We start from the raw sequence: 14,802 nt of genomic DNA on the forward strand, positions 1-14,802 counted from the left end.
TATTCTTCTTTTTTCTGTCTATGTGAATTGTGTGGGCTGTAGCCGCACCTGCATCCTTAAAGCAGCAGCGACAAGCGTGCGTCTGTCTGTTAAAGGGTGGTGATACCCTCAAAGTGTTCTACACAAACAATTAAAATATTGTTCTTTTTTTTCGGTTTTTGTGAAATGTGTGGGCTGTAGCCGCACCTGCATCCTTAAAGCAGCAGCGACAAGCGTGCGTCTGTCTGTTAAAGGGTGGTGTAACTCTCAAAGTGTTCCAAAAAATAAAAAACTATTTTTTTAATGTGTTTGTGACTTGTGTGCGATGTAGCCACACTTGCATCCTCAAAGCAGCAGCGACAAGCGTGCGTCTGTCTGTTAAAGGGTGGTGACACCCTCAAAGTGTGCTACACAAACAATTAAAATATTGTTCTTTTTTTTTCTGTCTATGTGAATTGTGTGGGCTGTAGCCGCACCTGCATCCTTAAAGCAGCAGCGACAAGCGTGCGTCTGTCTGTTAAAGGGTGGTGACACCTCAAAGTGTTCTACACAAACAATTAAAATATTGTTCTTTTTTTTTTGGTCTTTGTGAAATGTGTGGGCTGTAGCCGCACCTGCATCCTTAAAGCAGCAGCGACAAGCGTGCGTCTGTCTGTTAAAGGGTGGTGACACCTCAAAGTGTTCTACACAAACAATTAAAATATTCTTCTTCTTTTTTCTGTCTTTGTGAATTGTGTGGGCTGTAGCCGCACTTGCATCCTCAAAGCAGCAGCGACAAGCGTGCGTCTGTCTGTTAAAGGGTGGTGTAACCCTCAAAGTGTGCTCCACAAACAATAAAAATATTCTTTTTTTTTTCTGTCTTTGTGAATTGTGTGGGCTGTAGCCGCACTTGAATCCTCAAAGCAGCAGCGACAAGCGTGCGTCTGTCTGTTAAAGGATTACATCGGTGACAGCATCCAAGTAGGCATGTCAGACAGTCCGTACCTGTACTGGCAGGAAAAAGAAGCAATTTGGAGGTCCCTGTACAAACTGGCTCTATTTTACCTGAGTTGCCCCCCCTCCAGTGTGTACTCCGAAAGAGTGTTTAGTGCAGCCGGGAACCTTGTCAGCGAAAGGCGTAGGAGGTTGCTTCCACAAAATGTGGAGAAGATGATGTTCATAAAATGAATTATCAACTCTTCCAGGGAGACCAGCCTCCAGAACGTACAGAGGGACCTGTGGTTCCAGCAGGGACGAATTAATACTCTGTGAGGATGAGGATGTACACACTGAAGAGGGTGAGGAATCGGTGGATGAGGAGGATGAGGATGACATCTTGCCTCCGTAGAGCCAGTTTGTGCAGGGACAGATAAATTGCCAGCTTGTTTTGTGGGGGCCCAAACGAACCAATCATTTCAGCCACAGTTGTGTGGCAGACCCTGGCGCTGAAATGATTGGTTTGTTAAAGTGTGCATGTCCTGTTTATACAACATAAGGGTGGGTGGGAGGGCCCAAGGACAATTCCATCTTGCACCTCTTTTTTTTCTTTGCATTATGTACAGTTTGGGGCCTAGTTTTTCAATGCCATCCTGTCTGCCACTGCAGTTTCACGCCTAGATGGGTCACGTGTTTGTGCCGCCCACTTGTGTCGCTTAGCATAGTCATCCAGCTACCTCGGTGCAACCTTTTGGACATAAAAACACTATTGTGAGGTGTGAGGTATTCAGAATAGACTGGAAATGAGTGGAAATTAAGGTTATTGAGGTTAATAATAGCATAGGAGCAGAAAAACCTACAAATTCTGTGATTTTAGCTGTTTTTATGCTTTTTTTCAAAAAAATACAGATCCAAAACACAAAACCCAGAACCCAAAACACGCAAGGGTGGTTTTGGCAAAACCAATCCAGATCCAAAACACGAAGAAAGATCCAGATCCAAAACCAAAACACAAAACACGAAAAGTGGCCGGTGCACACCCAACACCATCAGATGAGAAGGGCCTCATCTGTCTGTAATATAATAGACAGGTTGTACTTTACTTGTTAATATAACATGGCTGCAGTGGAATGTCATGGTAACACTGAACAGCGTATTTCATCTTCATTATTAAACTCTAGTCTAGGTCTACAGCCTTTAATGTAGTTTTATATTATAGTTCTGCATGATAAAAATCTTACTGATATTTATCATTCACAGTGGAACATTTGTTCAGTCTGAGACCAGATGATCTCTGTTGTCCCATTATCGACTCAGAAAGTCTCTTATTTATGTTTAAATGCCTTTAGAGTTGTGCAGTACGTCGCTGGATGTGCATGCCTGATCTGGTTCTCTGTCGACCGCGGCTTGCTGTACTTTGAGTCGAGCAGCTCTGCAGGCTGCGCTCAAGTAAAGTAAGTCTGGAACTGGGTGAGGCCACTGCTGCCCAGGTGAAGACCCCAGGAAGCCCGGAGGTGGGGGATGGCATTCCACCTCCAGTGAAGACCACGCGGAAGCTGTGGCTGGGCCCGGCTCGGCTCAGCCGAAGACCCCAGGACTAGTAAGCCCCCGCATACCTCCCTGGGCCATCAGGGTTCGGCGCTAGGCCGTGGGCATTATAGTTTCGGCGCTAGGCCATTGGCATGTTAAGTCGGCGCTAGGCTGTGGTCATTATATTTCGGCGCTAGGCCGTGGGCATGTTACTTTGGCGCTAGGCCATGGTCATTGTAGTTCGGCGCTAGGCCTTGGACGAAGGTAAGTCAGGCTAGGTCGTAGGGATTGTTGCTGTCGGCGCTAGGCCGTGATCATTGTAGTTTGGTGCTAGACCTTGGACGAGGGTAAGTCAGGCTAGGCCATAGGGATTGTTGCTGTCGGCGCTAGGCTGTGATCATTGTAGTTTGGCGCTAGGCCTTGGATGAAGGTAAGTCAGGCTAGGCCGTAGGGATTGTTGCTGTCGGCGCTAGGCCATGATCATTGTTACTGTCGGCGCTAGGCCTTGGACATTGGTAGGTCAGGGTAGGTACAAAATGGCAGAAGGCCCTAGAGTCATCGTGGAATTTGGTCAGGCAGTCAGGCCCCCACTAAAGGTAGACTGTGCTGGGACCGGGACGTTCTCCCCCGCAGTCAGGCCCCCATTAAAGGTAGGCTGTTGTTACGTCGCTGTATCTCCCACAGTCAGGCCCCCATCAAAGGTAGGCTGTGGTAAGTTATTGCATTGGGTCCTGGGTTGGGCTCTTGATGTTGTGCTTGTTTGCAGATGCTGAGATCAGGACCACTCGTCCAGCAAGGGGACAAGATTATTTTCAGTGAGCGTAAACTGTGTATTGTGTGCTGTTTGTGTTGTGTGTTATCCATTTTCCTTTCCCTTTCGGGCGTTTTCGTTCAGGGTACACCCTTGTGCTTGGCACGTAGTTGTAACCAGTCTGAGGCCTAAAGTGCCAATGATGACCATCCACTGATCTCAGTGGAGGTCAACCCTCCACAGCACGTTGTTCACTTCCAGGGCCAGGAGTGGGAATCCCAATCGTGACTATCCGCGTCCGACCTATGTTTCCGGACCACCACCGGAAGTGCCCTCGGCGGCCTGAAGGTGAAAGGCTCGGAGTCAGGCGGTAAGTGTCCGAGTACACCGGCACCGCTGCCGTGGACATGTCCGTACCCCCCCCCCCCCATCTTACACTAGCAGAATTCTGGTGATCTGCATCTGAATCCCCATAACTGCTAGTGCTGCAATGGACTCTCCTCTCAAACAGACAGCTGAGAGAATTTTATAAGTATATCCAGTGGATGAATGGTTGTCCAAGGAGCTGTGTTGACAATAGTTTAATGCCCTTCAGGGACTTCGGAACGATTTTATGTTGGGGTAGACATAAAATCGTTCTGACGGCCCTGCGCTCCTCCTCCTCTCCTACCTCCCTTCCTCTTTCCTGAGCGCGCAGGCTGGGACTGTAGCGGCAACCGTGGATGGTCAGGGGCTGTGTTTTATAGCTCCCCTGCACCACACGGAGGAGGAGGTGTAATGATCAGTGTTCTAACTTAAAGGCCGCACATTACACTTAAACCGTGCGGTGCAGCAGCCGTGCAGCCTATTGCTATGAAGCACAGGCCCTTGGCCGTCCGCGGCCCCCGTGCCTTTCAAATGTTGGGGCACCTACTATCAAATTCAGCTATCATTTTGTGTCAACAATAGGGATGTGCGCCGGACCATTTTTGCCAGATTTGGATTTGGTTCTAATTCGTCGTCCGGCTTTGGATTTGGATTTGGATTTGCCAAACTGCGGTGACTGGCTTTGGATTTGGATTTGGATTTTTTTACAAAAATTGACAAAAAAAGCTAAAATCACATAAATTGGTCTTTTTTTCTTCCTAGAGTATTATTAACCTCAATAACATTAATTTCCAGTCAATTTAGACCATATCACAGCTTATAATATTGTTTTCAACATTATTGGCCAAAGGTTGCAGTGAGCTGACTGGTTACTAAGCGACAAAGCAGCGGCACAACGAAACAGACACCACAGTATAAAGCACATCTATGACACATTGCCACACAGCAGTGGCAGAAATGAAAAGTAGTGCACCCACCCAGTGGGTACGGCCAGCAGAGTCACAGTACTTGTTTACATAGTGGGCTACGGCCCAAAGAGTCACAGTGCACAATCTTATTCACATTACACCGCACATAGGGCCTGATTCACATTACACCATAAAGTAGTGTCTCTTATTTATGTTACGACACACAGTAGTGCCCCTTTTACACAATGCCCACAGTAGTGCCCCTTTTACACAATGCCCACAGTAGCGGTGTCCCTTACACAATGCCCCCAGCAGTGGTGCCCCCTATGCAGTCCCCTTAGTAGTAGGGTCCCCTATGCAGTGCCCCCAGTAGAATGCCCCCAGTAGTATGCCCCCCATTAGCAGGCCCCCCCAGTAGTATGCCCCCCATTAGCAGGCCACCCAGTAGTATGCCCCCCATTAGCAGGCCCCCCCAGTAGTATGCCCCCCATTAGCATGCCACCCAGTAGTATGCCCCACATTAACAGGCCCCCCCAGTAGTATGCCCCCCAGTAGTATGGCCCCCCAGTAGTATGCCCCCCCCAGTAGTAGGCTGCCCCAGTAGCAGGCCCCCCCCAGTAGTAGGCTGCCCCAGTATTAGCCCCCCCTGTAGTATGCCCCCCCCTGTAGTAGTAAGCCCCCCCAATAGTATGCTCCCCCAGTAGTAGTAAGCCCCCCCAGTAGTATGCCCCCCCCAGTAGTATGGCCCCTCAGTAGTATGGCCCCCCCAGTAGCAGGCCCCCCCAGTAGCAGACCCCCCCAGTAGCAGACCACCCCCCAGTAGTAAGCCCCTCCAGTAGTATAGCCCCTCAGTAGTATGGACCCCCAGTAGCAGACCCCCCCTAGTAGCAGACCCCCCCCAGTAGTATAGCCCCCTCCAGTAGTATAGCCACCCCCAGTAGCAGACCCCCCCAGTAGTATAGCCCCCCCCCCAGTAGCAGGCCCCCCCAGTAGTATGGACCCCCAGTAGCAGACCCCCCCCCAGTAGCGCCCCCGGCCCTTGCACAAGTAAAAAAAAAAAAAAACTTACCTGTATCCCCGCTCCCACGCCGTCCGCTCTGCTGTCACACGCTGAGGAGGGAGCCGGAAGACGGAGCTCATGTGTGAGCTCCAGCCGGCTCCCTCCGTGCAGCAGCCAATGAGAGTCTGTGTGACTCTCATTGGCTGCTGTAACAAACACACAGCTGCCGCTGGCGGCTGTGTGTTTGTGTCTGTGATCACAGCGCTCTGCCCTACACAATAGGAGGGTTCGGGTGGACTCGGATCCCCAATGTTCAGAGCGGTTCGGATTCCACAGAATCCGAACCGCTCATCTCTAGTCAACAAGGTATGGGTCAAAATATGGAGAAACCATTTAATCTTCTCAGGACTTTCTACTGCTCAAGCCAGTGCCGGCCCCGGGAGTGTTTGCACCCTGTGTAGGTGCGGCTCGTATGAAGGCTGCAGTGCGCTGCGCCCTGAGCGGCGCTGCCGCCCCTTCCCTCTCCCTCTCCCTTCCCCTTCATCACTAGTGGCTGGTTGGAGGGCGGGGATCTCCTCCGGAGCCGGCCACGTTGATGCCGCCCTGTGCAGCTGCACTGCATGAACGTCCCTCGAGCTGGCCCTGGCTCAACCACTACCTTATCCATAGTACAATTTTCAAGGACAAACCGTGATGTACAAATACACCCTCACAGACTCACTTTTAGAAGGCTGATTCCTTGTTCACTGCTTGGCCCAACAAAATGTTCATCATCATCGAAATGAATGTCTCCTAGGTACCAGGCATGTGCAAACTGCTGCCCGACTCCATCGAATGCTTGGGAGCAGCCAAGGTGTTGACCTATAATCAAACAATGTAGCTATTAATACGCATCAATATCTAACTAATACGTTCATAATCCAAATGTCTATTCAACAAAAGTTGTAAACGTGACTCATTTCCCTTTTATTAATATTTCACATTTGATAATAGTGTGATTTGTAAATATTACTATTTGCTTTTCTGTTTTGCCCATACAACCTGTAAACTTTCATTACGTTTATGGTTCCAGAAAGAGGCCGATCCCGATAAGTATCTCTGATGGGTCACTGGAGCTCATTCAGACCCGCTCGCTAGATGCATTCGCTCACTCCCAGCATACGCAAGTCCAGCGCACGCCCAGCAAGGCAGGCTATCGTACGGCAAGGCATTAGCACACCCACTATGTTTTGGCGAGCGATCACTTTGCATAAGTAGACGCCCACCAGCCATTCATAAGACGCCCACTTGCGCACGTCATCTCCAGGAAGTGCATGAAAACATTGGTACATCGAGCACCATCGGATGTGCTCACAGCACTTGAGGTTGACTATACCTTGCCGAAAGCACTGCGATCACTTCAGTGTGAAATACAACCAGGTGACGTGTACTATGACGCTGCCTGTTAATTATGCACGCCTATGAAACGGCGTTGAAACACTCAGGCATGCCTGCGTTCACACTCCCCCGTTTCTAGTGGCCTGCCCCTGTTACCACCCCAAACGGCCTCTCCTGTCACTCATTCAACTGGGCTGTCTATGCTGGGCAAGCAAGCGCTTCCCGATCTTTCGCAGTGGTTCTCACATGCGAATTGCGATGAATACGCATGCGCAGATTGCATAAATCGGCCAGCTGCGAGCGATCGCTTCCTAGCGAGCAGGTCTGAATCAGCTCCACTGTTTGATGCTGGACTGGACAAATAGTGGATGTGAACGGATGATGACCACATCTGACCCTGTGGGCCTGATTCAGAGCAAAGTTGGCTGGTGAATTAGCGCCGCAGCGGGTGGGCGTCTGTACAAATCCTGCAGTCGCACTACGGCAAAAGATGCGGACACTGCTGCAATAGCATGCACCTCTGAATCATACCCTGTATGTGGTTACAAGACTGCATTAATAGCACCCTGCCTTATTCAGCTGTTCGCTCAGATCAGTTGGACCATTTGTATTTGGACGTACACGTTACTGAGTACTAATGAGTCAGCTTCTTTTCAGCACTAATTATTTTTTTGTAGAGAAGTAAAAAATTAACAATGGTGGTGGCTGTGCAGTGAGATGGGAGGGAGAAAGGAGAGCTCACACTATATACTATATTCTCAAACTGAACTGATATGTGTTAGATAGGTTAACTTTAATATGTGTTTATTTCATGCTTGCCTACTTATGAGGAGGTCCCAGTGTGATGTCCGGGGCTGTGGGCATGCGCCATTAAGCCTCTGGACTGCCCACTTCACTTGGAACCAGGGCAGTAAATGAGCTAAAGTGAAAGTTTTTGGTAGTGGAGATGTTGCCCATAGCAATCAATCAGATTCTAGCTATTACCTTCTAAAAGGTGATAGGTAAATGTTTAGTAAAATCTGATTGGTTGCTATGGGCAACATCTCCACTTATAAAAACTCTCACTTTAGTAAATATGCCCCCAGGAGTGTTTTTTTATCCGAGAAGTCTACAGTACCACTAGATAAGTGTGTTTTATTTTTCCACCCAAACCATCAGAAAGGTTAATAAACTCCTATTTATCAAAGTGCCCCCCCCCCATCCCTCTGCAATATTTATTTATCAGAGATATCTGCAGCAGCCCCTCTCTGTTCATTGGCAGCAGCAGTGCCCATAGATCATACTTGACTATTCTCCAGGGATGGCCAGGCACAAGTAGGTGGTCCAAAGGGGAGGAGATGACGCAATCTGCGTTGAATTGCGCCATTGTAGCCTTGCCCACCTTACAATGCCTGTAATATCGTTATATAGTGGGGGTGTGGCCACAAAGATGCGATCATGCCTGCACAGCCACCAATGCCGCACCACGCCCCCTCACTTTCCCCCACTGACAGAACCTGGCTGCCCTCTCCTGGAGGGGGCTACTAGAATGTTGGCAAGTATGCTTAAGAGTGACGATGTTAGCCTTTGTAGCTTATAGGCTAAAGTATCAAAAGTTTTTTCTGCCAGCCTATATTTGTACATGTACAATAAGCAAGACGAGTCCGAACCTGGCAGTAGAGTTATAGTGGTATATTTGCTAAAGTGAGGGCTTTTGGAAGTGGAGTTGTTGCCCATAGCAACCAATCAGATTATACTTAACATTTATCTAGCACCTTCTAGAAGATAATAGCTAGAATCTCATTGGTTGCTATGGGCAACATCTCAACTTCTAAAAACCCGCACTTTAGCAAATATACCCCATAGAGTCTTATTGGAGTCACTGTCCCGGGAAGAGACTCTTTATAAACTGCCCACGAAAATGTTTTCTTTTGTTATTGCCGCTATATTCAGTGATAGTTTTTAGGCAAAATTGCTGGGGAACGTAAATGGCCTCTAAATGTGACAGAAATTGATTCCCTGAACAATGCACCTCAAAAGCTAGTTCCCAAATACCCAGACAGTAACATGTGTTTTATAATAATATAATAATAATTATATTTATATAGTGCTTTTCTCCAGAAGGACTCAAGGCGCTTTTGGCACATTAGATATCCACTTTGTAATTATATATATAAAACAAACAAATCAGTTGAATGCACAATACAATATAATGCTAACTTCCTGACTGATTATGCGTAATAAGACGCGTATGCGGATTTTCAGGATAGCGCTGCAGCTACATATTCCGAATAGCAGGATCTTCACATATGGAAGCGTTCCTAGACCTGCTAATGGAATATCTCCTAATAAGGACTCCCAAAACATTAATGAGCAACTCTACCCAAATGAAAAAAAAAAAGGAATCTGGATAGATAAGTAAAGCAATAAAAATGGATTTAATTTTTTACTTTATGTCTTTAAACCCCACCCAAAACTATATATGCAATGGAGTGTAACTAAAACACCTTTCTATATTCAACATATACATGTGATTGTGAAATGAATAAATGGTACGTGCAACTGAATGCCATCATTTCTACAGACTTTTGCTGCCTTCACCATGTCAATCATTGAGGCAGCAAAGAGAGCTGATGTGCCATATATAATGGGTGCAAAGGTAATTAATAATTAAAGATTGATTAATAATTTACTCTGATTTTCTACAACACAAAAAAAACTTCAGACATAAATGAGGTAACAGTTCACTGTGGAAAATCCTGCTAGAAAAAGGGCAGCTTTTATACTTCATTGATCCCGTGGGTAACGGGTCAGACTTTCACAGAAATATGGCAGCATATTGTTAGTGATTTTTAAATCATTTTCTGAGTAACCTGAGCTGTTCAGAAATTCAAGGAGAGGACTATGCTGTACAGTTTAAGCTGCATCCAAAACACTTTTCAGACGTTTTAAGGTAAAAAGGTTTGGTGAAAATGGAGAGAGCATGTCATTGTTCACAACCCACAACAGCGACATCTTCTACAACACATTCCAGTATTTCATTTTTTGTTTAAAAAAGGGTTACCTATATAAAAAATATGTGTTATAAGTTCAAGTCGACACTTCAACGACTTAAAATACTGCTGCCCTGGTATGCACGTTGGAAAGCTAACATGACATAAGTGTCTCACTATTTTGGAAAAGGACCAGAGAGTGTCGCATCATCTACATGTGTGTGTATATATTTATATATATATATATATATTTATATATATACTGTATAAAGCAAAAGGTGGCTAGCACTCCACATAAACCTTAAAAATGCCCAGGTGCCATCAGAAGTATAGGGATACTTAATGTATAAGGGCAATACTGCGGCACTCACGGGTCTTGTAAGTTCGAGTTCGAGTTCTTGATAAAAGTCCAAAAGACTGAAACGTTGAACGAACGTTCCCTGAGTTGGAGTCATTCTTTCCTTACAAGACCCGTGAGTGTCGCAGTATTGCCCTTTATATATATATATATATATATATATATATATATATATATATTACAAAAAACGCCAGCACTCCACAATATTAGGATACTTGCCCGGGTGCCATCCAATGGTTAAAAATTAGACAAAAATATATCACTTCTGCTTTGTTCTTGATAAAAGTTGTCAGACTGAAACGTTGAACTTTGACCTATTTGAGTCGTGAGTCTTCCTCACTACAGTCCTTTGAGTGCCGCTGTTTTCTTTGTGTATATATCTATATATATATCTACTCTTTTGTTTTGAGACAACATTTATTCTATTTTCTAAATTTTTTTAATTTATTTACATCGCCATATTGTTTTCTTTTATCCAAAATGTGTATAGAGGCTGGGAGGTGGAATAAAATGCATTCTCTTTCCTAATAGTCAGGTACACCTGATGGGTACTGTGAATTATGTCACCCCAATTATATTGTGTAACGCTCCCTAGATATGGATTCCTCCTGCTGTAATCAAGGAGATAGCCTAAGGCATGGGTCCTCAACCTTTGGCCGTCCAGCTGCTGTGGAACTACAGATCCCAGGATGCCCTGCCACAGTTTTAGCATGCTGTTATATGAAAACGGTGGCAGGGCATGCTGGGATGTGTAGTTCCACAGCAGCTGGAGGGCCAAAGGTTGAAGACCCCTGACCTAAGGTATTGTATGCTTCAGAATAAAAGATTCTTCAACCAGTAAATACTTAGAGAAATTGTAGATATTTGCTTGCCCTAAGAGTGATCTTTCCTTTGAGAAGTCTTACATTGCAATATCAATGTGGAAGAGGTTTAACCTGCCTGTGCCAAAGCCAATTCGAATGTCTATGTCATCTCCAGAGAGGTCCTCCACGAACTGCAGAGGGATCACTTCGCTCCACATGCGGAAAGCAGTGTTAAGTATTTTCCTTTGTTGGTCGATGGTCAGCTGCATGCTGTACCCTTCTCCCATCAGTCTCCACTTCAACGTTCTCTTGGGAAAACTCATGAAGTTTCCATTCTCCACAGCATCTTGGTTATCCCGCTTTCTTCTGTAGTGGTCGACCAGTCTGGATAGGACACTTCTTTTTGCACGTGGAGAGTTCTCTGTCTGTACGATATCATGGTGGGTTTCTTTTGCAGCAAAGAGACCCAGAGTTGCATTTTTACGTTTAGATGGGGCTTTGTGGTCAGGAACACCGCAACGGGGTTTGTTCATGGCCAGCTTGGTTGCGGTGTCTAGGAAACCAGTGGCATTCAGTCCATTGGCTTCTTGAAATTTTTTCAAAGACTCTGAAAATGATGTACTCATCTCCATCTTATTAGAGGTGAAGATGGCCCGCTTTTCTGATTCTCCTTCTGAGATGAGCAGAGAAACATCTTGTGGAGCTCTGTCAAGTTCAAGGAACTCTCCAAATGCCTGTTCTTCCCAATTTACAGGTTTTACCCATCCATATTTCACAAGGTATTGCTGTTAGGGGGATAAATAAAAAGAGGGAATTAGAATCTCTATAACTAAACCACAGCTTATTTTATATAAAATAATTATTAATACATCTCAAAAATATGCATGTATTCATTTCAAATGTGAATATTGTAAGTTCACCTTCATTTAGAATTATGAGTAAATCCAGATAAAGGGTGCACATTTATAGCCTAAACCTAACCCCCCCTTCGTGCCTAAACCTAACCCTCCCCCCTTAGTGCCTAACCCCCCCCCAGTGGTGCCTAACCCTAACCTTCCCCCCAAAACCTAACCCTGCTACGCTCCCTAAACCTAACCCTCCCCCCAGCGGCTAACGCTAAGGGCGCCCTGGACTTACCTAGTTCGGGCAGGCATCCTTCGGCGTTCCGGCGTCTTGATTAATATAGTCCCTTGTCGGGATTTTCCCTGTCGGTATTGAGACCAGCAGCATTGCAGCCGCCGGTCTCATAACTACATCCCGTGTGGGAGATGTATCAAACCTTTCAGAGAGATAAAGTACCAACCAATCAGCTTTTAACTATCCTTTTTAAAACACAGCCTGTAACATAAAAAGTTAGAAGCTGATTGGTTGGTGCTTTATTTCTCTCCAAGGCTTGATGTATCTCCCCCACACTGTGATATTTCAGACATATTGGGGAGTTAGCTAACTATCACATTCCACATCATCTCATGATGGGCACATGACCACACCATGGAAACTGGCCTAGCACTTCTTTAGTGCTAAGCCTCACCTTACCTCCCTTCCCTCCCCACAAAACACCCTTTTATTGCTGCATGAACCAGTAGCAGGTGAGCACAACACCCATTCTTCTTTGCTTTGTGTAGCAGAGTGGCAGTGAACTGGACATACCACCCAACCTTCTGACCCATAGGACAAAAGTGTCCAGTGGCTGGCAAATCAGCTTGGTCAGAGCCCTCATATCCAGACTGTCCTGCATAAATTGGGACAGTTGGGAGATATATTGGAGTGTGTGTAGCTCAAAAACCACCAAAATGACCATGAATAATCACTCCTGTGGTGCACAGAGGCCATTATGGAGACTGTCCGGCCAAGTTGTCCAATAACTGTAAGTAACATGATAGCTCTGAGCGAACAAATGGTGGGAGCCCTAGTAATATGAGGCTCACTGACTTATTAGTATTGGTGAGAGGAAGATTCCACTAATACCCCTTTTCCACCAAAAAACCCATCTCCAACCCGGGATACTGAGCACGGCTGGATCCAGGTTTTACCGCTTTCATTCCAGCGACTACTGAAGCCAGCCAATCCACTGGTTTAAGGCATGATCCGGGTCATCGTGACCCAGGTCGCGCCACTGACACCACACCATTGCCCAGTTCCTCGCCGGGTTCGACCCTGGTGATGACCAGGGTCAGATTCCCGGGTCACTTGACCCGGGTTATTTTTCGCAGGCCCTTTTACACCAAACTGCAACCCTGGTAGACCCAGCAATAACCAGGGTTATTTGGGCAGTGGAAAAGGGGTATAAGACTGCGTTGAACCCACCAGTGTATCTGACCCTGATCATGACTATGCTGTATGTTAATCAGCTATTCTGAGTCTCTCGAAATATGCTTTTGTTCCTCAGGTTTTCTTGGGTGGCCTTACAGGGCTCATGGCTGTTATCAAAGATAATTACTGTGGAAGTGTGAGAGGTATATGAGATTAATGTACATCCATACCAATGTGAGATCCATGCTGTGTACACACGGTGCTTGGTGGAGATGTGTGAAGAGGATGTTTATTCTCGCTGGTCATATTTATGCTCACACTTTGCCTGTTTTATACATTTAGAATTATATATATACTGTATTTATTTTTTTGATGCGAGAGAGGGACAGTGATAGCTCTGCTTCCTCATCCTACTCATAGGGGGTGGGGGAGCTAAAAACATTTATATATTTGATCATATTAATTTCATTGCAGTGACCTCTTTTAAAGTCCGTCCAACCAAAAATCACCTGCGCTATTTTTATACCCTGCTTTGTTTATTTTTATTAACAGCTATATCCAACTATGGGCCTGATTCACTACTGATCGCAACTGCGATGGCAATAGCGATTACGCACGCAGTTTCACTGCAAATATATGCTAATGTCTGCAATCGCAATGCCATATGCAGCCTAACATAAGGACGCCCACCTTACCTTACACACATCCGTAATACTTAGCAAGACTACGAAACCATCGGTAACATCAATTACAATCGCAGCCTCACGCACACTTGCCCAAGGTCTGACCTTACTCTGGAATTGAAGCATATAAGGAAGGGGGGGTAGGGATATCCTAAGCACTGGTTAAGAACACTCAAAGTTGTAAATGGGAGGTAGATATATTCCAAGATATTCAAAAATTCAAATAAATCTGATGGCACTAGAAACCAAAATGCCCTTCACATATATATTAAATTGATCGAAATCATAACAAGATTGCAGCAATTTGCGAAGAGGTGTCTACAACCTCCAAACTAATATCAATACATCAAACTAAAAATAAAATGACCATGAGAGATTTTAATAAATTATGTTGAAAGTAAAAAAAGAAAGCAAAGTATAAAGATAATCTCCTGATACAAGAAAGGAAAGCTCTTAAAGAGTTGGCTAATGATCCCTCTCTGACAATTAAACCTGCTGATAAAGGCAGAGGGATCATTATCCAAGACACAAGCGATTATATTAAAGAGGCTAATCGCCAGCTTATGGATAAAGACACTTATATTGTCATTAAAAATAACTCTACGGAAGCAGTTCAATCAGAACTTAGACTTTTACTTGATGAGGCCTTGGAGAATTATATTATCACCAAGGATGAATTTAATTATCTGTTTCCCAAATATCCTATTATTCCCACTTACTATCACCTCCCCAAAATTCACAAAACACTAGTCACTCCCCCTGGTCACCCCATTATCTCTGGTGTAGGGTCCCTCACAAGTAACCTATCACATTTTGTGGATTATTATTTACACCCTTATGCTGCCTCTCTGAGGTCATATATCAGGGATACTTCTCATTTTTTAGAATATATTAAGAACATTAAATG

The 14,802-nt window shown here is 45.4% G+C and overlaps 1 protein-coding gene across 3 annotated transcripts in view; it reads right to left on the reverse strand.

Annotated features, from left to right (window-relative positions):
* The window catches only part of LOC148517268 (matrix metalloproteinase-21-like), a 149,848-nt gene that overhangs the window by 16,157 nt on the left and 118,889 nt on the right, over positions 1-14,802 (reverse strand). For all 3 annotated transcript variants that reach the window (XM_088479015.1, XM_088479013.1, XM_088479014.1), the window contains exons 3-4: positions 11,096-11,744; positions 6,171-6,310 (exon numbers count right to left, since the gene is read on the reverse strand). In XM_088479015.1, coding sequence (XP_088335141.1) covers positions 6,171-6,310; positions 11,096-11,744 — 789 coding nt within the window. The remainder of the gene's footprint in view (positions 1-6,170; positions 6,311-11,095; positions 11,745-14,802) is intronic.

The sequence above is a fragment of the Taudactylus pleione genome, unplaced genomic scaffold (genome assembly GCF_031769625.1).
Source record: "Taudactylus pleione unplaced genomic scaffold, aTauple2 ptg000225l, whole genome shotgun sequence".
Lineage (NCBI taxonomy): Eukaryota > Metazoa > Chordata > Amphibia > Anura > Myobatrachidae > Taudactylus > Taudactylus pleione.